Raw genomic sequence first — 23,308 nt, forward strand, 5'->3', positions numbered from 1 at the left:
CTGGTTATCTATTACAGAACTGCCATTTGGTCAGACCCTTTTTAATATGTTACACTATCAAGATTTGATACTTGGGTGGAGTATATTCAAAGTTTGCTTTGATTTCTACAAATTTTTCATATGTGATATGGAGCCTTTAAAAAAATTCAGGTCTGTGGGTTACTATTTAGCATATATGAACTTGTTGGTCTGACTCCACACACATCCTTTATAAGCAGTCCAACTGCTCCTCCCCTCCACATCCAGAGATTACAGACTGAACAGTTTTAGCATCAAACTTGGGATCCTGAAACATCAGGAGTGCATGACTTACTAAGTAGAAAATATCTGAGGTACAGATCTAAAAATAAATGTAAAAATAAATGTAAATTTGAAATAGTAGATTGCTCCAGTCTCCCACAGAGAAACAGGAGTCTGGTTGTTGTGGAAGCCTCAATAGGACAAGATTCCTAGTTAGAACTACACAGCACATCGTATTAGACATTTTGGCCATTTTGGCATTACAGTTACAAAAGAAAAAGAGAAGAAAAGAGCCCTGAAGAGTTTCAAAAAAGTCCATATGAGATATGGATAGCCGGCTTCTGTGAAGAGCCTCTGTTGGCCTAGAGAGAAAATTGTGCAGAAAATAGGTCTGTGAGACTTCACTCACAGCCCATAAACAAGCACAGTTTTCTTCTCCTTTCTTATTATTGGTTGGCAGTCTGACATTGCAAAAATGGAGAAAATCTTGAACTCTTTTGACATTGTATGTTGGATATTGAGGTCTTTGTTGGTTTTGACTGTCACTTCTGATGTGTGGTATATATTGAAGTTACAGGTATAAGTGAGCATGCTGCAATTTCAGCAGGATGGAAAGTACAGTAAAATCATAGGGTCATTTATTCATTGCTAACATCTATTCAAGTTCAATAAAGAAATAGCTATTGCAGTTAATGTCTTCTTTTAGAGCATTAGAACATACAAAAACATCTATCCCCACTGTCCCTATCCAGTACCGTATAGCCTAAAACAAGCAACCAAAAAGCCATGAATTCAAATTTGTGAATTTTGAAGCACATTTCAGGATTTTGCTGTAGAACATGAGAGAGAACTTTTTCTAAAAATGATCCTTTGCAAGTCATTATTGGTGAAGGAAGCTGGTTTTGGCTGGGACAGTTAATTTTCTTCACAGTGGCTGATGTGAGACTGTGTTTTGGCTTTGTGCTAAGCATGTGGCTGGTAATGCAGAGATGTTTTGTTTATGCTGAGCAGGGCTTACCCAGAGCCAAGGCCTTTTCTGCTTCTTGTACTGCCATGCTGGCTAGGAAGTTGGGAGTGTATGAGGAGACACAGCCAGGACAGGTGACGCCAACTGATCAAAGGGATATTCCAGACAATACTGACATCATGCTCAGTGTATAAAGCTGGGGGAAGAAGGAGGAAGTGGTAGAGCATTTGAAATTATAACATTTGTCCTCACAAGTCACTGTTAGGTGTAATGGGGGCCTGCTCTCCTGGAGATGCTGAACACCTGCCTGCCCATAGGAAGTAGTGAATTGTTTTGTTTTGCTTTGCTTTCCCGATTAAATTGTCTTTATCTCACCCAAGCAGTTTTCCAGCTTTTGCCTTTGTGATTCTCTCCCTAACCCTGCTGGTGGGGCAATGAGGGAGTGGCTGTCTGGGGCCTGGCTGCTGTCTGAGGTGAAACCAGGACAGAAGTGTTAACACTCCATTTACTCTTTCTGCACTCTTATTCATGGCTTGGAGAACACATTTTTCTATCCTTCATTATGTCCATTTTTTTTTGCTTTCTGAAAGCCTCTAACACCCAAAAGTGCAGCTAAGTAGATATAGTGAATATCTACTGGGGTATTCAAAACCAGCTGTTCATTGAGCTCTTTGTCATACCCCTCTGAACCACCACTGTGACTCCCCATGAGTAACTTCCTAAGGTGCTTAAATATCCTTTGACACTTGGCCCTAGAGCTACAAAACATGCCTGATGTATGCTCAGCTTGAGGCGATGTAAGCAATCCCCCCTGCTCAGCCAAAAGAAATAATAATACCCCAAACCTAACTTGCCATGATCAGTTAGAATTTTGTATTTTGTTTGGATCTCTTCTGTTCATGGAGTGTAGCAGTGAATGCAAAACTTCATTTCCATGTCTACACAGATCCTAATTTCCCAGGGTTAAAACTTAAATCAAGTTTTTCCTTTAGGGAGTACAAGCTCCAAAGAGCAGGCAACCTTCATTTAAATAGAAATCTATAAATCCTTTAGTCTTCACCTCTTTTAACCACATTTTTTGAGGTGAAAAATGTTAACTGTGGTCTTTAGAAGGTATGTGTAAATGCAACCTTTTCCCCAAAAAACTTTGAAAATGTGCATAATCAATAATATTTGTGATAAATGCTAGTGCTAAAGACAAGAACTACTTAAAATAATGAAATGCGTGGGCTTGATTCCTTATTCAACTGAGTCACCTCCTTACCTCCACTGCTTTAAGGAATTCAATAAAAGAGCAGGATCAGGCCCTTAATGGTCTGCCAGCTCCATATTGACATTACACCCAAACTACTGTTACTGAAATTTATATCTAGTTCCATAAGAACAGTACATTAGATATCCTTCAATGTTTTAGGAGGCAGGACTTTTCTGACTATTCTGACAAAACCACCAATACATGTAGAAACCACAGCTGTGAGTAAATACTGCAGTTATGATTTACAGCACAATTGCCAGAGTCTTCCCAGCTTCATCTCTGATGGCTACTTACTCAGGCTGTCATTTTTAGCTCCACAGATTATATCTGCCTTGGCCTCTTCCACAAACACTGGATTCACTGGAGTGTGTTGCAGACAATAGAGCTCTCAAACAATGAAGCATTTGTGTTCATTTTCTTCTATTTTATCTTAGGAATTCTACTATTTAGGTCACTATCTGTTGCTTCCAGCTATTCTTTCCTGAAAAATTGTAGCTCTTTTTAGGCTTAAGAAGATAAAATCAATGAATTCATCTGTGTTATTCCTCTGGGTATAAAGGTCTAGATGTAATAAGTGGTACACATAGTATAAGATTACATTGCTATTCCTGAACTGCAGCACCAAGATTAATTGTGCCTTATAGGCCAAAATTTGAAGAGCTGCTGGGTGCTGGCCTCTCTGAAAATCTGATACAACTAACACAATATAACCCCAGTATTACCAAATTTCTCAAATGCTTTAAATGTGATCCCTCCCTAGCATGAAGAGGAAGGGTGTGAACGTATGTTTGTGTAGAATTTTAGATACAGATATGGAGAATAATGGTGAATGGATCCTCTTCCTGATTGTATCTGCCTGTCCTAAAGAAACAAAAAAATCCACTACAGGTTTTACTTGAGAAAGATAATACTTGGATTTCACATCACTCATTGTGAAATCCATCAATATCTGGGGAATAAAAATTATACTTAGATATGGAGGCATACAGGAATTCCATTAGATTTAAGCTCACTGATAGCTCTATTGACATAAAAAATTGGTATGCTCTGAATGAAGAGTGCTTAACAAAACAGTTATAAATTAATTTATAATGAAACCTGACAGTCATAATTTAATTTAGAATGTATTTAAGATTGTTGTTACTATTTGTATAGGACTTTTTTTTGCCTGAAGGAAGATGTGGCTTCTTAATGAAATGTCAGCTATTGAAATACTAAGCTTCTTAAGTGTACATATGTATTAATTAATTAAAATTATGCAGATACTTTCCTAATGAAGAGCTATTGTCTACAAGCAGTCAAAAGACTCCATGATTGAGGTATACCAGTGGGCCACCAAGAACTCACCAGGAAGCACCAAGAATGCTGAGCACAACCTGTAAGATCTGTGGGGTGATGAACCTGCTGCTCAACTTTCTTTCTCAGTGGTGAGGGGAGGGAGCAAGTCAAGTGACAAAAAGAAGTAGAGAGGTGGTACAGCAGGGCATTTGGGGATAGTCAGGCCGTGACCAAAAAACCATGGCAGCTTGTCTCACTATTAAGTAAGAAAACCATGTTCCTAAGATATTGTGAATTCTATTTGGAAAGTAATGTTTAATAAAAAACAAATTACAGGTTTTTGAAGTCTAATAAATGCTAAAAATAGGCACTTATGAAAAGTAAAATAAATAACAAATAAATAACAGTCTCTCCATCACTATTAGTTTAAAAGCAGAGGGCAATAAATTGCATTTGCCTATCAAAATTGGTATGTATCATCCTGATCAGCAGATTTTTTAAATATGGTTTAAATAAGCAGCACATAGGAAATACTTGAGTAAGAAATGACAATAATTGGTTAAAATGGAGTTTGTGTCTTCATTGCATTGGAAAGTTTAAAAGGGGTTCTTTCCACACCCCCCATGGAAAGAGCATTCCCCTTGTCATACACTGAACTCTTTATTTTACAGCACTGATGCTCATGATGAAAGGTGAGCCAGTATGTTCTGGCCAGTATATTCAAGGACAGAGCAGTGGTGGGGTTTTAGGTGGGCAGCTCCTGGGCCTTTCAATTGTGGATGCTGAGAAAATCAGCAGTTAGCTGGTTTTAAACTTTCTGAGCATGCTGAACAACACAGTGACAGCATTCAGGCAGTCATTTCCATGCAGAGCTTCGGGAGCTGTAATAATAAATAGCCTGTATAAATATAAAATAGCCTGTATTATTTATCCATTATTTACCCCAATTTCAGACCTGATTAAAAGTCCTTTCACATCACAGAATGAAACTTTCCTAAAAAAAAATACCATCTATAATAGTTCCTTCCTTTCATCTTCTCAAATCATAATTAACAAAATTATCTCTGAAAACAAAAATTACCCTGGTTTCTTTAAAGAGTTGTATCTAGGGGAATATACTGGGGAGGGAATGATGGCTAAGCTGAACACTGTTGTAGCAAATGCCTCTTTTATCTATCACAACAATATTTAACATTGTAACTCCCATGTTTAATACTGATGGTAGTAGCCTTTTCTCATTGCCTGATTGTGGTGTTCTAGGACAGTCTAAACTAAGAAAACCATACCTCAGATACACAGAGCAAATTATATTGTCTGGATAAACCAAATTTCCCCTATAGCTGCTGTTTGGGATTCACACTTATTTGTTATATGGACATGCAAATCTTCTTTTAAACACAAAACTGCCAGCAGAGCCTTGATGATACAACAAAATCTTGCTATTTCATGGTATGTTGGTTCTTGAGGGTATTATGATGAACTTCTTTGAAAAGCTGAAAATGTTTTTCTGGGTTAATTTTCAGTCAGATCAGTAAACAAATCCAACTCATTATATATTGCACAACAGTAGCAGGGGAGGGAGCTGCAGCCACAGACCATAATGGTTACTGGGCACCTGCATGGGCTTTGGTGGCCTTAATCTACTGACACTGATCCCACAGTGGATCAGTGTCAGATTTTGCTGAATACAAGCAATAAGGCCCCAGTTAAATACTTCAGGACTGCACTGCAGCTGGTTGTGTGTTGAAACACTTTGTTCATCAAGGATTGTTAGTTTAAATGGATCAAAGCAAGCAGATTGTCACCTCTGTGGGTAGAAAACTGAGGTATCAAGTAATTAGGGAAATTACACACTTGAAGTGAGGGCTTCAGGTAAAGTCCACACAGAATCCCCATTTCATTCCCTTTTACCAGTTTTTGTAGTAGAGTATTTTCAAAAACAGACTAGAAAAATGTGAAAAAAAGTTTAATGATGACTTACAAATATACAATACTTACATTTTCAAAAGTTACAAAAACGACATACTACAGAAACCAAAAGCTTCCTCCAACCTTTGGAGAAACATCTCCTAGTTATTTATTTACAAAGAAAAATTACAGTCACTTTTCAGTGTCACATGTTTACATATAAGCACTTCTCAGTTGAAAAATATCTTGCAGCTTACCCAGAGGCAGTTTTTGCAGTCTGAGCCCTACACCCATCTATCAGATCAAAAATTCTATCAGCCCTTTAAGCTGACATGACATAGCATTTTTATAATTTAACAGCCTTTGTTTGACAATATGTACAACTCAGATGGCTAAACTGATGCCTAGTTGTTGAGATTTCATCTGGTGTATTATGTATTACTCATGATTTGGTAAAATGGCATAGGCTACTTTTTTAATTAGCTTGGTGATGTGCCTTTAGAAAAAAATGGTCTAATTTCCTTGGGATATTTCCAGCTCTTCCTGAAAGGAATTCAAAAGAATGTAACATGTCCTCCTCCATAGGATACTTTTTTGCATAATGAAACTTCTGTAATAAATTCTTCCTTCTCTATGTACAATTCTTACCCCAGGTAAGAGACAAACTGAGCACACTTTCCAAAGTCTGCTCATTTCCATCAGTTTTCTGATGCTGGATGTTTCTTAGATTGTACTTTATTTAACCCAAAAATTTAAAACTTTCTTCTACCTGAGAGCAAACATTAGTATTTCTTAGTCTGTGTGTTCTTGAGAGTCTTCTTATAGATTAGAATACTTGCAGTAATACAGCCAGAACATATCCAGTCTGTTTCTGACACCTTCATTATGTGTGTATACCAATACTTTCATGATTTCCAGGCCATATAAGTTCAGTATGTGAACCCAACAGAATCTTCATCTAGCTGAATGTCTTTTGAGACTACACATTTATAACTGATTGCTTTTAATTAAAACTAAGTACCTCCAGAGTATTAGTTATGGTTCAGTTCCAGATCTTTTTCTATTCAAAAACAGAAAAAGCTTGCCATCAATAGCTGTGAACAGAGTTCAAAAAGTGTCCTCTAGCATTACAGTATTTGCCTACCAAAAGTTTACTCTACAGACAAAATACTTCAAGTTCAAGCATCTTTAAAGAATGCCTGTGTTCTGGACTTTCTTCGTGCGAGAGCTTCTTGTTTTTTTCTTTCAATCTCCTCTTGAGAACATTTTCTATTTTTTTGTTCTACCACAGACACTGTAAATAAAAAAACATGCATTAGGAGCTTCAGGTTTGTTCAATATGTATTTTAACTTAGCCATTTCCAGTGCTGAAGATCTATGGCAGGAGCACACTATTCTGACACACTGGACACTCAAGTTAAAAATGGCTCATCTATCCTGTCCCCTAAGCAGGAAGGGGGCAAGATGCATGACCTTTGTAGTGCTACTGATTACTGCCTCCCAATGAAAACACTGGGATGCACACATTTGCTTCAAGGAAATTTTACTTGGGTGCCCTTCAAGTGAACCTTATGACATCAGAGTCAACATAGGAGATGGCGATGGGTTAAGAAAATAAAGGCTATCAGAGTGAAAAGGGCTCTACAATTTAGTGAGTCAGGCAGAGATATGAACATGGAGATAGTACAGACACAGGGGTCAGATACAGTACAGGTGTCACACAAATAAAACAAGATAGGTTGAAAAAAGGTCAAAAGTAGCAATAAAAATTGGCAAAGGAGACAAGAACATGATAGCTAAGCATAGCATTTTATATGGTGTGTTACAGAACTATAAATTCTCATACTATAAAATCCTGACCTCACTGGATCCAACAGGAACACTCCTTGCACATATCAATAATTTTACCATTTTTTATACACCAATTTCCAATTAATGTATTTTTAATAAGTATTCAAAGTGAATAAATAGAGCAAAGGGTATATTTGCTTCTCACAAAAAAGTGTCAATAAAAAAATAAATAGCAATATTTGAAAGAACCGCTTAATATCCATTTTTTGGTTAACGTCCCTTCCCTCAAAATTTAAGATTAAAAAAGCATAGATTTTATGTACAGATAAACCATAGCTATCTTCTTTCATTCCTTTACTCTCTAGAACATTTCACAGAATAACTAATTATCTCTCTGCCTTTTTCCCCCCTTATAATCCAAAATTGCTACTTTCCATTTATATGCTTCTCTGCTGGGAAAAAAACAGATAAAATACTCATTCTTCAATAATTAATTGTTTTGTTGCTTTTTCAACAGTGCTTCTTTATAATGGAGGTTAATACAGGACACTCTTAAAGGCATGTTTTATCAGAATAAATATTGATTAAAACTTTGCCAAGCTGTGAGATCAAGTAAAAATAAGACTGAGTGGCACTTGACTGGTTCTCCATTTCCCCAGTAAGTAACACTGAGCATGGAATATTACTGATGGTCTCTTGGCAATAAAGAAGTGACTGACCTCTCCTCTGGATGAAAGAGCATCTTAGTGACTGATAACACAATAATATTTCACTGGCAATTTCAGCCACAGAGCAAACAATAATAGAGGCTGAGCTCTGAAAAGTATCAAGTGATTTGATGTTGCAAATTCCAGGTGTACAGTAATATAAAGAAACTGGCATTCCATATCACCTGGTGTCTTCTTCCCCTGTCCCATCACTAACTAGGGTTTTACTGTGCATCAAAATACCAGTATTTTAAAGTAACAGTTTAAGAAAATAGTAGGCTGAGTGCTGCAGCAGCCTATAATTGATTCCAGGGAACCTGAGTGCCTATGGAGAGAGGGTGTGAGGTATTTAGAGAAGTGGGAAGGAAACAGGTGTCCAGAATGACGGCAATGCAAGATATGCATCAAGACAATTTGATTTTAGGGAAAATAACCTCCAGATTCTCCTTAGAACATCTGGTAACACCTTAACTGAATGGATGAATACTGAAGCCTATATTAAGCTGCAATACAGTATGAATTTCTCTGACATTCTGACTACAGTAAGGAAGCAAACAGTTCAACAGTGATACAATAAAGACAAATACCTGATGTAGTCTGTGCAAAAGACTCTGAAAGATGCCTCTTGAAAGGTGATTTCTTATTGTCAAGCTTGCGGGGCCAAGTCACATTCACCTGATTATTGCTTCCTTGCAAACCCTGCAGAGTAATTCCAATGGCAGAATGATTCCCTGAATTTTCAGACCCTACACGAAGACCACCCTGAGAATTGTTAATCTTTCGGAACTTAAACTTTGAAGGCACAAGTGAAGTTTTGTTACCAGAGCTGCTACTTGGAATATTTCCCGCATTATACGAGAAATGTGAGCTGTCAAGTGTTTTTTTACTAAAAATATTTACTGCATTAACAGGACTTACTTCAGAACCTGTCTCTCCTGCTGGCACAGAATTTGACCTGTACCATTTCCCTGAAACAGCCTTTGCAGTATCTTCAGCAGCATCTTGGTGACAGTTTTTAGGCAGTGTGTATTTACACTCCACAGAAGGACCCGAGACTGCAGTCTGAGGATTTGAGACGTTCTTACAGTTCACAACATGACCTGTTGTGGCCAGCCCATGCACTATCTTTGATGAATTCCTACAGGCATCATTTAGTGAGAGAGCCTCCTGTTTCGCATTTGTTTTTTGTGCCAAGAGATGGGGTAGTCCTTGTTTAGACGCTGGGAAGCTGTTATCAGCATTTGATCTGGAATTAATACTGGCTCCTTGAATAGTTTTAATTTTTTCATTTCCTTGTTTAACATCCTGGCTCTGAGTTTGCTTTTCTATATCATCACACACCTGATATAATAATTCATCATCCTCATAGTTTGCATCCCAAAGATTATCGGATCCACAAAACATACCCAATATCTCATCAGAGAACTTCGGTTCATTCCAGTCATCAAATGACAGAGGGCATTTCTTTGGTATTTCAACTTGATTTGAGTGACCTGTATTAGACTGGTTAACCACTTTGGTTAGATCATTACGTTTCATGTTGGTAGAAACACTGGATGACTGACAGGAAATAGTATGAGTGTTATTCCCAGGTTTTCCTGCTGGTTGTCTATGAGGATTAGATCTTGAAGGGAAAAGAGGAAGAGCATCACTTTTAGGCTTAGTAGATTCATTTCCATTCTTCATGTCAGATTGCACTGAAACAGGAATATGGCTCAAATCACTATTTTGGGTACTCCTCCAAACAGATTTAGCTTTATCTGGTTTAACATCACATTTACCATGCAAGGCCTTGGTCTCTACCTTGGTGTTTTCTGTCTTACATGGTCTTTGTAAAGACAGTGATTTCACATGTTGTGAGTCTTTACTAGAATGTTTCAAAGGTGAATGCTGCAAACTGTTAGATTTGTTTACAGTCCCCAAAAGAGTTACTGAATTGCCACTACTTCTTTGCTTTGTTCTGCTAGCATCACTGAAATCATGCACAAATGGATTTGCAGGAATTTGTGGTGGTTCTTCAGTACTTATCAATTCAGGATTTTGGGTTATCTGCAGCACAAAAGAGTCATCTGCCAAAAGATCTGTATCCCAGTCATCAAAGTCATCATTAACTACTCCAGCAAGCTTAGCAGAGGCCACCAATTGTGTCTTTAAAGAAGGAGGATTTTTTTTTGTCAGGGTATCAGTATCAGCTTTTGGTACAGTTTGGACCATGCTTCCTACTGCAAACAGAGTATCTTTTTGATATGGCTCTGAATTACCCTGCTGTGTCTCTTCAACTTTCTCAGGAAGATTCTCCTCCTCCAAGGTACTTTTAATTTTATGAAAACTATTATTTAAAGAAATATCTGACAGTCCTTGGCTCAAATGCCCGCTGCACTTCTGGGTGGAAGAGTCAAAAAGAGCATGAAGGGCTAGTTCAGCCTCGAGGTCTACAGACTTTTGACTGCTGGACTGACAGGGCTCTGCCACAGGGATGCCGGTGCTCTGTCCAACTGGTTTCAGGGACACATCAGGATCTGTTTCAGGTCCTTCATCAAGGAGTGATTTCTGGTTCTTTGTATTTATTTCATCTTTAGAATTACTTGAAGGCTCTGAGGTGGTCTGGATGAAGTTGTGACCAAGCTTCTCCTGTTCCTGAACAGCATCTAACTCTACTAGATTTTTATCAAACTCCTTAGCCAATTTCATGAGTTCCTCTTCTGGATTTTTTATTTTAAGATCTCTGGATTAAAAAGAAAATACAGAAAATAAAGTTAGAGCTACTGAGAAAATTTGGCCAAGTTCAGTTACATGACCCTATGAGCTGCTCATTCTATAGTTTAACAACTACAAAGGTATGACTAAATCCACTGCTTCCAATATACAGTCAACATCCACCCCTGCAAGAAGACAAAACAAGCCCACAGTTAAAAGCATTCTATATGCTAATATGTAATTATATGGTTCACTATACATAGAAGACCACACAGTCACTTTCATGAAAGCCCAGCTATGATAGGCAAGAAAGAACTGTAACTTACCTTGTACAACTTAACTTTGCCCTAGCTCGCCCTTTTACTGCTATAGGTGTACAGGGAATAGCATCCTCACCAATCCATGTTCCTAAAAGGGAGTCTTCATTACAGGCTGCTTTTTCATCCTAAATAATTAGATTTATAATGCTTAGAAATTTGATTTCAGTTATTAGACACACACCTTACATGAGTTAAAAGTTGCTAAACTAAATAAACTGGATGAAACTTATTGAAAGCCACAGATAAGAGCAAAAACAAGTGAGATTTCTGCAACATTGTTCACTGATAATAGCATAACTTTAACTATATCAATTTAAAGCAGAAACTTCAATTAAAATTACTGAATTATATTTTTGGCATCCAAGTCTAGTAGTCTAATTCAAGTTCACACACATTCATGTTACAAGCTGTCATCTAGTTTACTTCAGTATATGACTAAGGATGGCTGAGAGGCCAGCAGCACAAACAAATTAGAGACCTTAAAATAAATTACATTCTGTATGCTTACAGAAAAAAAAAATCTGACTTCTTCCACTACAACTAATTTATAAAAAGAGCCTTTAAACAGAATTAAGTGGCATTTAGAAGCTAAATTAAATTGTTTCAGAGCTTCAAAGTTCAGGCTGGAATTTGAATTCTGAAATGAAGGAGATACAATATTGTGATGAGTTGTTAAGAGAGGCAGAGCAATAGGAAATTACTGTGTGTAAGCCAGAAAAAGTAATTTGAACTTTACTAACTACTAGGGTAGTTTTAAATAGGTTCTCTTATTCTTAGTAAATTTAAGGGTTTTTAAAACTTATTTTTGTTTAAAAAAATATAAGTAGCAGATTAGGTTTATGGCAGAACTGTAATTATTTAAAAGGTATGCAGTGGCATCCCTTATCAATGATTTTCCAATTCTTTTAGTATAATTTCTCACAAATATGCTAAACAGTAAATATATTTTAAACAGCCTTATCAAAAACACCAGGCATGTTTTGCAAGCTAAATACTACAGACCTATTTTAGGAATTACATGTTTTCTTCTTGTACTTAAAATGCAACAACACTTTGGTTTCAACTTTCTGGGCTGTGGACATCAGGTTCATGGCAAGAGGGAAAGGGCAAGAGATACTGGGGTAAAGAGGAAAATTATTTATAGTATTGAAGCAACGTTACTATGTTTATATTATTGCAAAATATGTCTCATCTCGGTCATGTTCTTGTAAATCAGCAGTCAATCAAGACTGTTCAAAATGCTTAAAAACAACTGCCAAGTAAATCCAATATTTGAAAAAAAAATCTTACCTTTTAACAGATGAGTAATTAAGGATAAATAAACAGTATTCTTAAGACCAAGGACTGTAATTTGTATTCTGAAAGTAAAGCTTTCTAAAATAGAGCTGCTGCAACTTTCTTCATGTGTCCTTTTCCTACAGCATCTGTGACTCACACAACAATCAGTAAATGCTATGCTTACTATTTTAATTCAATCCCATTCTATAAACTAGTTTTCTACATGCCCAACTCTTACCATGGCACTACTGTAACTAAAACCGCGGCTAAGGCTGAAGCACTACTCTCTTCTGATTACTGCACATGCAGAGCATTGTTTTAGAAAGTTACAATTACCTGAGGAGCAATGCGATTAACGATTTCCGAAATTTCTACTGCACATCTACTGGCAGACTGCTTGCTTTTCCCATTGCCTATGAAAACAAACAAACTTCTTAAAATTTGGAATCATCTATCCAGCTTATGAAGTGCAGTTCACCTCAAATAATTCAAATAAATCTGTAAACATAGGAGCTTGATTCAGTGCTGTATTGAAGAATTTATGGGTTTTTAATGAAAGTAAAATCAAACAACCGTTATAAGAGAAAAGAATCTTTTTCCAAGAAACAGTTTATAATTTTTGCTACACTCCCACTGCATGCCTCAAACAGGTGTCCTGAAGTCTGGATTTTGGTATTACCTAATCTGTAGGCAATGGGTGAATGAGAATCCCAAAAGATTTCTTGCTGTGTCTCAGTGTCATTAATAGGAGAGCTGAAAGTAGGTATTCGGGATTTTCTACTCAATGATCTCTTTGGTGTCTTATGTAAACATGGTTCTGTGCAAAAAGAAAGAGAATCTTTATTAAAAAACAACAAATAAGAGGCAAAAATCACTTAGAACACAGAACAGGTCAAGGCAAAAGAAGATGCTTTACGAACATCAAGAATAAAAATCAAGTTCACACTCACCAGGATTCCTTCACTCACAACAGGAATACTGGACATAACTAGACATTAAATACAGGACTCTAAGCTTTGCCAACTGTATCCCCACAGAGACAAGAGAAAAGTACATGATACTGACACCTTTGCACCCAGCATCTGATTGTAAGGACGTTGATAGAACACTGACTTAATCCTATATTAAGAGAAAAATCATGTATACCTCCATGAGAGAATATTTTGTATTCTTGCTTGCTTTGGGTCTTTCACCCAGACTCTGTGCTGAACTACTATTTTAATGGGCCTCCAAATTACTCTGGGTCATAACCTACATTTGTCTGTATTTCCTCCCCCGGGCTCTTCCAGCTAGGACTATTAAAAGCAGGAATATAGCTATTCAAAACTTGCTTGCAGCTACCTTTGATCAGTAAGTGAACGAAACACCTTATGTGAAACTCAGCTAGTCACCCCTGCCCTTTAGAAATGATGCTGCAGATGTGAAAGCCTACAGAAATAATTTAAAAGATGCTATTACTATGGGAGGAACATCTTAGAGGATGTTTTGCCCTGAAGTGCCTAGCATGGCCATAGAGGTTTTGTGTGCTCCTTGGTTAGTTCTCAGTATTTGTTGTGGGAATCACAGAATAGGTCAGGTTGGAAGGGACCACAGTGGCCAGCCTTGTCCAACCTCCCTCCTCAAGCAGGGTCATCCCAGAGCACATGCCACAGGATTGTAACCAAATGGTTCTGTAATGTCTCCAGTGAGGGAAACTCCACAGTCTCTCTGGGAAACCCATTCCAGTGTATGGTCACCATACAGTACAGAAGTTCTTCCTCATGCTCAGGTGGAACTTCCTATGCATCAGTTTCTGCTGCCTTCTGTTTTTTATGCTACTGCTCAGCACCACTGAGCAGAGCCCAGTCCATCCTCTTTGCATCCTCCCTTTAGATATTTATACACATTGATGATGTGCTCCCTGTTTTCTTTTTACAAGGCTCAACAGGCCCAACTCCCTCTGCCTTTCCTCGTAAAAGACATTCTCCAAACCACTAACCAACTCTGTAGCTCTCTGATGGACCTGTTCCAGGAGCTCCATGTCTCTCCTGTCCTGAGGAGCTCAGAACCGGTCACAGCATTCCAAAGGGGGCCTCACCAGGGCTGAACAGAGGAGCAGGCACACCTGCCTTGCCCTGCTGGCGATGCTCTTCTTATCGCACGCCAGGCACCCCTGTCCTGCCCGGCCCCGGGGCACGCAGGCTCAGCCTGCTCTGCCCTTCCCGGGGCACGCAAACCGGGCGAGCGGAGATTTACACCGCACCGACCCCTCCTCACGGCTCAGCTGCGCCTCCCCCGCGGTTCGAGAGCCGGCGGGCAGGGCCGGGGCCCTCAGGGGCCGCTCCCGCCGTACCTGCAGCGCGGGGCGAGCACGCCGCCGCCGCCTCCCCGGCGGGCAGGCCTCGGCCCGCGCCGCGTTCCACCGGCCCCTCCTCCGCGGGGAGCTCCGCCCGCCGCCGCGTCGGCTGCTCCTCGCCGCCGCCGCTGCGCCTCCTCAGGGCGGCGGGCCCGAGGGACAGCCCCCTCCGCCGGCTACCGGGCATGGCGGCGGCCGCGGCGGCACCGCGTCCCTCCCGCCACCGCCGGCGCCGCCATTTTGCCGGGCAGCTGGCGAGGCCGCCGCCAATTGGCCGCCGCCGTGCCGCCTCGAGCGGCCATTGGCCCCGCGCTGCGGGGGCGGGCGGAGAGCTGCGGCCCCGCCCCGCCCCCCGGCCGTGAGGCGCTGCCCGGGTCCCGCTGGCCGGGTCCCCCTGGCCGGCGCCGCCCCGCCGCGGGGCGGGGAAAGCCTGCTGCCCACAGCTGTGGGCAGAGGGGCAGGATGTGCCCTCCTGCCGACCCTTGCCGTCGGCTTGGCCTGAGGTGCCGCGAACCTACCATTAGCAAATTCTGGGATGACGCCTTGGTGGGTGGGAATGTTGTTCTGCTGGAGGGCAGGAAGGCTCCGCAGGAGGATCTCAGACAGGCTGGATTGATGAGCCTAGACCATGATGTTCAACAAGGCCGAGTGGGCGGTTCTACACTTTGGCCACAGCAGCCCCATTCAGTGATAGAAGATGGGGAATGAGTGGCTGGAAATTGGCTCCAGCAAAAGGACCTGGGGGTGGCGGTCACTGCAGCTGGACATGAGCCGGCATGTGCCCAGGTGGCATCCTGGCCTGTACCAGGAACAGTGACTGCAGCTGGACATGAGCCGGCATGTGCCCAGGTGGCATCCTGGCCTGTGTCAGGAACAGCGTGGCCAGCAGGAGCAGGGAAGTGATTCTTCCCCTGCGCTTGGCACTGATGGAGCTGCACCTCAACTGCTGTGTCCAGGTCTGGACCCCCCGGTTCAGGAAGGACATGGAGGTGCTGCAGCGAGTCCAGAGCAGGGCAATGAAACTGGTGAGGAGTCGAGGAAACAATTCTTGCAAGGAGCAGCTGGTGGAGCTGGGCGTGTTCAGCCTGGAGAAGAGGATGCTCGGGGGGACCTGCTTACTCTCTACAGCTCCCTGAAAGGACATTATAGCCAAGTGATGGTCTGTCTCTTCTCCCAGCCAACCAGCAGCAAGATGAGAGGAAATCGCATGAAGCTGCGCCAGGAGAGGTTTAGGCTGGACATGAGGAGGAGTTTCTTCAAAGGAAGAGTGGTTCTACATCAGAATGGGCTGCCCAGGGAGTCAGAGTCCCTGTAGTTGTTTAAGGAAAGTCTGGTTGTGGCACTTAGTGCTGTGGTCTAGTTGACATGTTGGTCATCGGCTGGACTCAATGATCTCAGAGCAGTTTTCCAATCTAGTTGAGTCTGTGATTCTGTGAAACCCAGCAGACATATATCATTTCATCCCACTGAGGCAGTTGGTGCTGGTGAAGAGAGGCTTACAGAAGCTAAATTTGGTAGATAAGAAATTAACATGGGGTTCCTGAGGGACTGTGACATTACATCATTATTTTAAGCAATATAAATGCTAACATATGTACATGTTATGTAACAATGTGAATATTTCCTCCCTGAGCCTCTAAAAACAAATATAAAAACATATCTATTGAGCATATGGGGTCAAGAAGTGAACTACTCTACTTTTTTACTCCCTGGTTTTCATTTAATTGAATCAGGAGTACTTTGGGATAATTCTTAACTTGGAACATGTAAGCAGTGGGTTTCAGGGTGGATCAGGAGTAAGAAGTTTTGAAGTCACTAAAGATTGATTCCTTGAGCCATGAAACCTTTTCTTTTCACCTGAGGCCTCAGGCGAACAATACGTTTTTTCACTTCTCCATTCTCTCGAGTGTAATTAAAGCCAATAGAGCACTTTTTAACAAGGAAAAAAAGAAATTAGGTACTATGTATTAAATAGAGAAACTGTATCATATACGTGGCAAATTTATAGCAAGCACAGAAAGTTGTGACATTTGAGTAGTTAACTTGTTTATGCCAGACCTGTAAAGTATCAAGTGGACTTTAAAATATAAAGAGGACTGAAAAAGTGGGTCAAGAATTAGGCTTCCAAATCCATCATAGATATCTGAACATTGCTACTGCCTTGTAATCATACCGATGTGGGTAGATCTGTACATCAGCATGAAGTGTGGCAAGGCTGTGCAGGATATTTTTCATTGCCAGTTTGCAATATAGTAATTTAAAAATGGCTTTCCATGCAATAGTCACTACCTGCTGCTTATTTATGGTTGGAATAGAAGCTGAGAAAAATTTTGTACAGCAGCATAGATATGTCTTAAGAGAATGGAAAGCACTGAAATTGACACACTTACAAGAAATAGTACTAAATCTTGATGCCTCCTACCACTTTCCAGTGGCCTTTTAGCAGCTGGGTACTGTACAGTGGTCTGCCTTTGTATTTCTTTCTGTTAACAAGCATAATCTGAAATACTGTCATCAGTAATTAAAATTAAGTAACATCTGTCATATTCACTGAGTGTTACAAATTTTGCAGTGCCTTCTTTGATTTCTTCCTTTCTCTGAGCTCATTGTTCACTAACCCCATTCATAAAATGTGAATATTTGTCACAGGTCTTTCACACATTTGTGAGGTTTTACTCATGCAGTAAAAGCATTTTGGGAAAAAAAATAGAAGCATATTTAATATGTGTTTCATTCTGCATGGGAGATCTTGTTGCATCAATTTGAGCCTGTGTAAAGTGGCGTTACCAAAAGGTGGCAAAACCCAAAACAATCTGCATGTATAGATAAGCCAAACAGATTTATAATGTGAAAGAAATCCCACTTTTCTAATGAATAAAAGTGTATGTATGTCATTGCAGCTTAAGAACTCAACTCTGAGCTGATACTGTTTATTAAGTTTAGGAATGTAGTGTTAGAAGCCTGTGATGTTGGAGGGTTTCTCTGTGGAGCTGTAGCCTCAAGGAGGGAGTTGGCATTCCCTTGGTGTGGCATGAGCAGCTGGATCAATGGCTAATTGTGGTGAGGCTGTGTTCCAGGGACTTGCAGCAAACTCCTAGTGCTGCAGTTGTGAGTCCTACTTTCAAATCAAAAGGGATAAATAATGCAGGAGATTGAATGAATAATAAAGTTAGTTCAGTTTTTAATAGTAGTATAAACTGCCTGAGAACTTTTCACTTTATTTTATGAGACAAAATCCAAAATGAAATTAAATAAATGTGGCAGATCTGAGAAGTTTCCTAAGAATTTCCCACTGGTGTAAAGAGTTAATTGAAAATAAGACTGAAAAAGGCTCATTTTTAAAGTCCTTTGAACACAGAACTTTTAAGTGAGGATTTTTATCTTGGACAGAGTATGTCTCATTAGTGAGTTTTTCAAAATATCTAATGTATTGCATAAATATAACAAAGAAAGGGAAGTGACTATGTTGTAGTTAATCTTTCATTCTTGTTAGGGCTGGGTAAAAGGAAAAATCAATAATAGTGATTTCAATGAAAATATCAAGAATTATGAGAGCATGGAAGTTATTATAAATAATGAAATTAATTTGAAAAATACTGCTTTTTTTCCTAGTATGTTTTTAAATGTTCTGTGATATTTTCAAAGTGAGCTGTCTTGGGCTTTTTTGTTCCCAAACTACATTTTCGTTTTGAAATTAATTTCTTTTTAACCACTGGAAATGAAGGAAGTAAAACACACACACATATGCTCATCATTTATCTCCAATGAAAACATGTGTCTATGCATTTTGATCACCTGAGAGCAGGTGAAGAAGCAAATTCTCCAAGCCATATTTTCCTTGCTTAACCTGTTTTTAAAATGGTATGGATACAAATTCTAAAACTCAGTGCAGTTATATGATACTTTAAAACTTGATTTCTCCTCAGGAATGAGCAGTTAAGTAGCATTTATGTACCTGTATGTCTTGTTGTGTGTTCCTTCAGAGGAGGCTCAGCAAAGCTCAGGGATTGCAGAAGGGCACTGAAGGATGTAACTCGGGGAACCTGATATCTTCGAGCCAGCTCTGCCCCTTCAGAGCCGGCCTGGGGGTTTCTCTGCTGCACTGCCTCACCTGCTGTGCCTGGTTTCATAGGAAATAATTGCACTTCCTGCAGCATGGATTGTCCTGGGAAAAACCATGGAGTCACGGTACAGCAGTGAGGGGAACTGTACGAGCAGAGGAGAGAATTTAGATGCTCAATGTAAGATCTATTTATAAATACACCTTTGGCCCTGTGAGCCCAAACAAAAATGAACTAAGACACTTTATAATATTTAACTCTGAAAGAACAATATTTTCCACCTTTTCTCAACCCAGAAATCCTGCTTATCCACATATTGTCTTAAGAAGCCTTGGAATGTTTACTAAAATGGAGCACTGTGTGATAGCAGATTACACGAGTTAACAAGCAGAGATTTGTGTTTTGTTGCTGGCTTTGGGACCTTAGGAAAAACTGAGAGAATATCTGAAATGTTAACTTAATGGACAATAATTTTTTCCATCCATAGGGGAATGCAGGCATCGTGTGTGTATTTTTGCTTTTATTAATAGCATTTTGATAGTACAGTTATAAAGCTTGTCCTTGGCTTGCCTTGAAATATCATACTGACTTCACTTATTATAGAATGTTACTTTAATTTTCCAAGGTGAAGTGCCCACAGAGCAGAAACTGGTGAGGAAAAAAATATGGCCAAAACAGTTACATATACCTTTAATTTTAAAGTGCTGTCCAGAAAGGTTTGCAGCAATTTTTGCTGATGCATAAATTGACCTAGACAGTAAATGATACATGACCTTAAAAATACCTGAAGTAGCCTTGCTTGGGAATTTTTTAGTAGAGAGTTATTAAATGTCAGAGTAATTTACACAAGCCTGGTTTATGCTTTTGCATTCTCTTTCCATCTCTCTCTCTGCCATGCCATCCAAGAACCATAGAAGCATTAAAAATATTTTACATATATCTCTTTTTTTCCCCTCTTCTTATCATAGAGCTTCATTTTAATTTATTTATCACACTCAGAAAATCTCATCAAATGTGGGACTAAAATGTAGCTCACAAAGACCTGATCCAGCAGAGCACTTAAGAACCTGCATAACTTCATAGCAATGACATTTTCCATTGCTCATTAACTGGAATTTAAAGAAAATTTTCCATTGCTTGGTGTCTGGGCATTTAGAGGAAATTGTCAGCCAAAATGGCTGAGCCGTTTAGAAGAATTAGGTCAGGCAATGAACAGACTACAAGTTGCAGAGGTCTGTAGGGAGCACTGGAGGTTCAGATCCCTGGCAGAAAACTGGAGATAGCCATTGGGAGGGCCTTCTAGGTATTTATTGTAATGTAAATTTAATTTCAAGATATTGTCCAGGATCGGAGTGAACTGCATTCAGGAGAAGAGTCAGGGTTGTGCAAAACAGTGGAGACTTGTGCCTTAAACCTCAGCTGGGCCAGTCAGTTTCAGTGCACAGCTGCCTGGAGACAGCTCAACAGCTTCTTTGGGACAGGTGTGATCACCTGGGCACGTCAGTGTTGTGCTGGCTTGCACTGAGGAATGATCAGCAGGAGTCTAGAGGCAGTCGTCACCCATCCACTCAGTTATTTGCTGTGTCTCTCCTTGTGCCAAGGAGCTTTCAGAGTGTCTTGCTGGTTTTCACTCATGTCCATACTATTATTGTTTGCTGTGGCACGGAGGATGTGCTCTCCCAGCTGAGAGGCACCCTCTACTACCTCATTGTTAATATATGAAGAGAAGATATGAACAAGGATAGGATTAAAAACTGTTCATAGAAATTATGGCAGCAAGATTTTCTTTACTTTTGTTTTGCTTTGCTTGAATCTGTTGATCCTGCTGTATTATAGCCCCAGGCTATCAAGTAGTGACAAATAGGTTTTCTATTCTGTTCTCTTAGTCTCTGGATTTTTTTCATTCCTTATAGGAAAACAAGTTAGAGAGTTCTTTAAAGAACAGGAAAGAATAGGTTTCCAGCTTGTTTGGAAAGCCTGGAAAATATTGATCTGCCATATATCCTGTAGATGAATTTTTTTCCATCAGTGACAAAAACTGAGCTGTATTTCAGACCTCAACTTGCTAAAACTCTCACATGCTACAGTGTAAATTAGTGGAGTATTTTGTCAGCTACCAAACACAAAGCAGTGGATGGTCAGACAGGAGAGCTTTTTGATCATGAATTCTGGAGAAGAAAATATACACTGCTTATTTATTTAAAGCAGATTTTGCTTTTGATGATACATCTGTTCCAGAAGAATGTTTAGTCTAAATAGCTTACTAAAAAATCGATTTTCAAACTAGTATGAAGTTCTCCAAACACAGTCATTCTCTATGTTTCTCCAATATACTCAGCAATTTCTGGATAGACTATTTTTGTGTTGAGGGTTCATTGCTTGCGATTGAAAAAACAACTTCTATTACTTCTGTTCTGAAAGTGCCTTTTCTGAGGCTTTCATTTTATAAGTTCTATGCATTATCCTTTGAGTCTGTATTCCATTAACTATAAGTCACAGTTTACATGGAAATGCTTAACAATGAAGTCTCCCTATTCCATGTGTGTGTGTGTGACTCTTATTATACCACATAAACTGCTGCTGATTTTAATATTAGAGTGATTAGAAGTTGCCCTCTTCTGACGGTGGTTTTGTAATCACTGTATAATTATTTGAAGTCTAGGTCTGGTTCCTCATGGTCCTACAGGTGCCCTAACTGCCATTATTAGCTGTTTTGGTGACAAGATCAAGCTTGTACTAGATATGGAGGTTTGACTTGGAATTTTAGAGCCCTGGTTTCAGGAATGAAACAAGAGAAAAATTTGTGTTTCTGATGCCTCACTTGTTTTCTGGTGGAAGAATTTCTTTTTCTGGAATGATTGCTTCATCAAGCATTCCTTGAAGAATCGTGCCTTCCTTAAAGCAGGATTGAGTTCTGGGCCCAGTGTCCCTTCCAGCTTTATATGCCATGGCTTGGTCATCCAAATTCATAGACTGAGCAAACAAGTGCCCAGATAAGAATTAGACACCCTTTTTATTATTAATTTTTTCATTTATTTTCAGATGGCTTTTCCTTTTGTCGTGTTGTTCACACATAATGCCTCTGACTCTTCCTATGTCACACTACATCTTTGCAGTAATTTTCTGTGCTGTTCTGTCCCTCTGGATTTTACAGCCATGGATCAGAAAGGAAGTGCAAGCCCTAGCAGAAATAATAAATCCACTGCAGGTCTTGAAGGTACTAATTTCTGCAAAACAAAATACTGCCTCAATTTTGTTACGGGCTAGAAAGGGTGATCAAAGTGAAATACATTCATTGTGGAATTGGTTTGCAAAGCCTGCTTCTAAACCATTGCACACACTTTCTAGATTGTTTTTCCCTCCCCCAAAAAAATAAATAACACAGCTGTGTCCTGCCTGGCCTGTAACACTGCACCTCATGCAGCTCATGTGCAAGGATTGTTCCCAAACCAGGCCTGTCTCATGAGATGGACAGGGAAGCTATGTTTGCTTGGGAAAGGGTCACTGGGTATTATGAATGTGGATAACACATTAAGATCTGTGAAGGGCTGCACAATGCTCTACTTGTGGGGAATGCAGAGAACCATCCCCATGTTTGCTGCACTGGATTGCTGGGAGTCATGATCATCTCCCAGCTGCCAAATTTCCTGGTGTGCCCAGAAGTCTGTGGCATATGTCCTGTGACTCCAGCCGGAAGGTTGAGGTGGTTGGTATTTCCTGGAGTAATATGACATTTGAAAAAATATTTTAGGAACTAACCTATAATAGCAGGTATTTTTAATCTGTGCAATCTATCTAATTAGGTTCAACCATGCCCCATTCCTTGTCTGATTGCCTGAGCATTTCCGCTTAACCAGTGAGGTTTATTCAATAAGGTGTCCTATAATGCTATTTCCTTCCTTGAGAGTATATGTTATCATCCCCAACACAGACTTAAGAATCCCTCTACTTTTTTTCTTATTTTAACATCCTCTGTCTCCACAGTAAAGGCCTGTGCTTTAGTTACAAGTCACCTAGCTAAGAAGAAACCTAGGTGAGATTTTTGATCACATTAGTTTTGTTTTTAAGAACTTAGAAGATTCTTAAGAGACACGCAAGTATAGAGCAAGCACAATATAGGTAGAATCCCCATAAATTTAATACAAGCTGGTTAAATTATGGATTCAAATAGTTAACAAGATTAGAAATAATACGAAATTAATACAGTTGCACAGGCAGTTGACTCACTATTACTGTCATTTCCTTTTGGCTTTGGTCATGGGGATAACAACGTAAGAAATAACTTTGTTTCCTTTTATTGATTGGTTTGATATTTTGAATAAAGACAATTTTTTTTTTGTCTGAAAAAGTCTTTTGTAGCTTTATATTATGTTAATTAGAATGGATGTCTTTCTGAGCCTTATTTTCTTCTTCATTTGATCTAATTAGCTGATTAATTTTTAATTGCCTACTGAGAGATCTTTACCATGTT

At 39.6% G+C, this 23,308-nt stretch overlaps 1 protein-coding gene across 3 annotated transcripts; it reads right to left on the reverse strand.

Annotated features, from left to right (window-relative positions):
* Positions 1–5,693: 5,693 nt before the first annotated feature.
* Positions 5,694–15,221, reverse strand: ETAA1 (ETAA1 activator of ATR kinase). 3 transcript variants are annotated; one of them, XM_064414918.1, is made up of 7 exons: positions 14,774–15,221; positions 13,121–13,258; positions 12,778–12,854; positions 11,170–11,288; positions 9,065–10,871; positions 8,734–8,845; positions 5,694–6,942 (listed from the first exon to the last, which is right to left on the reverse strand). In XM_064414918.1, the coding sequence occupies exons 1-7, from the start codon at positions 14,961–14,963 to the stop codon at positions 6,827–6,829; spliced, it is 2,559 nt and encodes an 852-aa protein (XP_064270988.1). In that variant the 5' UTR covers positions 14,964–15,221; the 3' UTR covers positions 5,694–6,826. The 3 variants fall into 3 exon arrangements, with proteins under 3 accessions (XP_064270988.1, XP_064270989.1, XP_064270987.1); XM_064414919.1 differs by lacking the exon at positions 8,734–8,845; XM_064414917.1 differs by having other exon boundaries at positions 8,734–10,871; positions 14,774–15,035.
* Positions 15,222–23,308: the final 8,087 nt, after the last annotated feature.

This window comes from Passer domesticus, chromosome 3 (assembly GCF_036417665.1).
Source record: "Passer domesticus isolate bPasDom1 chromosome 3, bPasDom1.hap1, whole genome shotgun sequence".
Lineage (NCBI taxonomy): Eukaryota > Metazoa > Chordata > Aves > Passeriformes > Passeridae > Passer > Passer domesticus.

Bases quoted from the DNA above. Each gene is read 5' to 3' on its own strand.
- ETAA1 (XM_064414917.1), bottom strand. From the start codon at position 14,963: ATGCCCGGTAGCCGGCGGAGGGGGCTGTCCCTCGGGCCCGCCGCCCTG. The intron at 13,259-14,773 runs GTACGGCGGGAG...CTTTTTGCACAG, and splicing joins GTGCTCGCCCCGCGCTGCAG to AACCATGTTTACATAAGACA. The intron at 12,855-13,120 runs GTAATACCAAAA...TTGTTTTCATAG, and splicing joins ACCCATTGCCTACAGATTAG to GCAATGGGAAAAGCAAGCAG.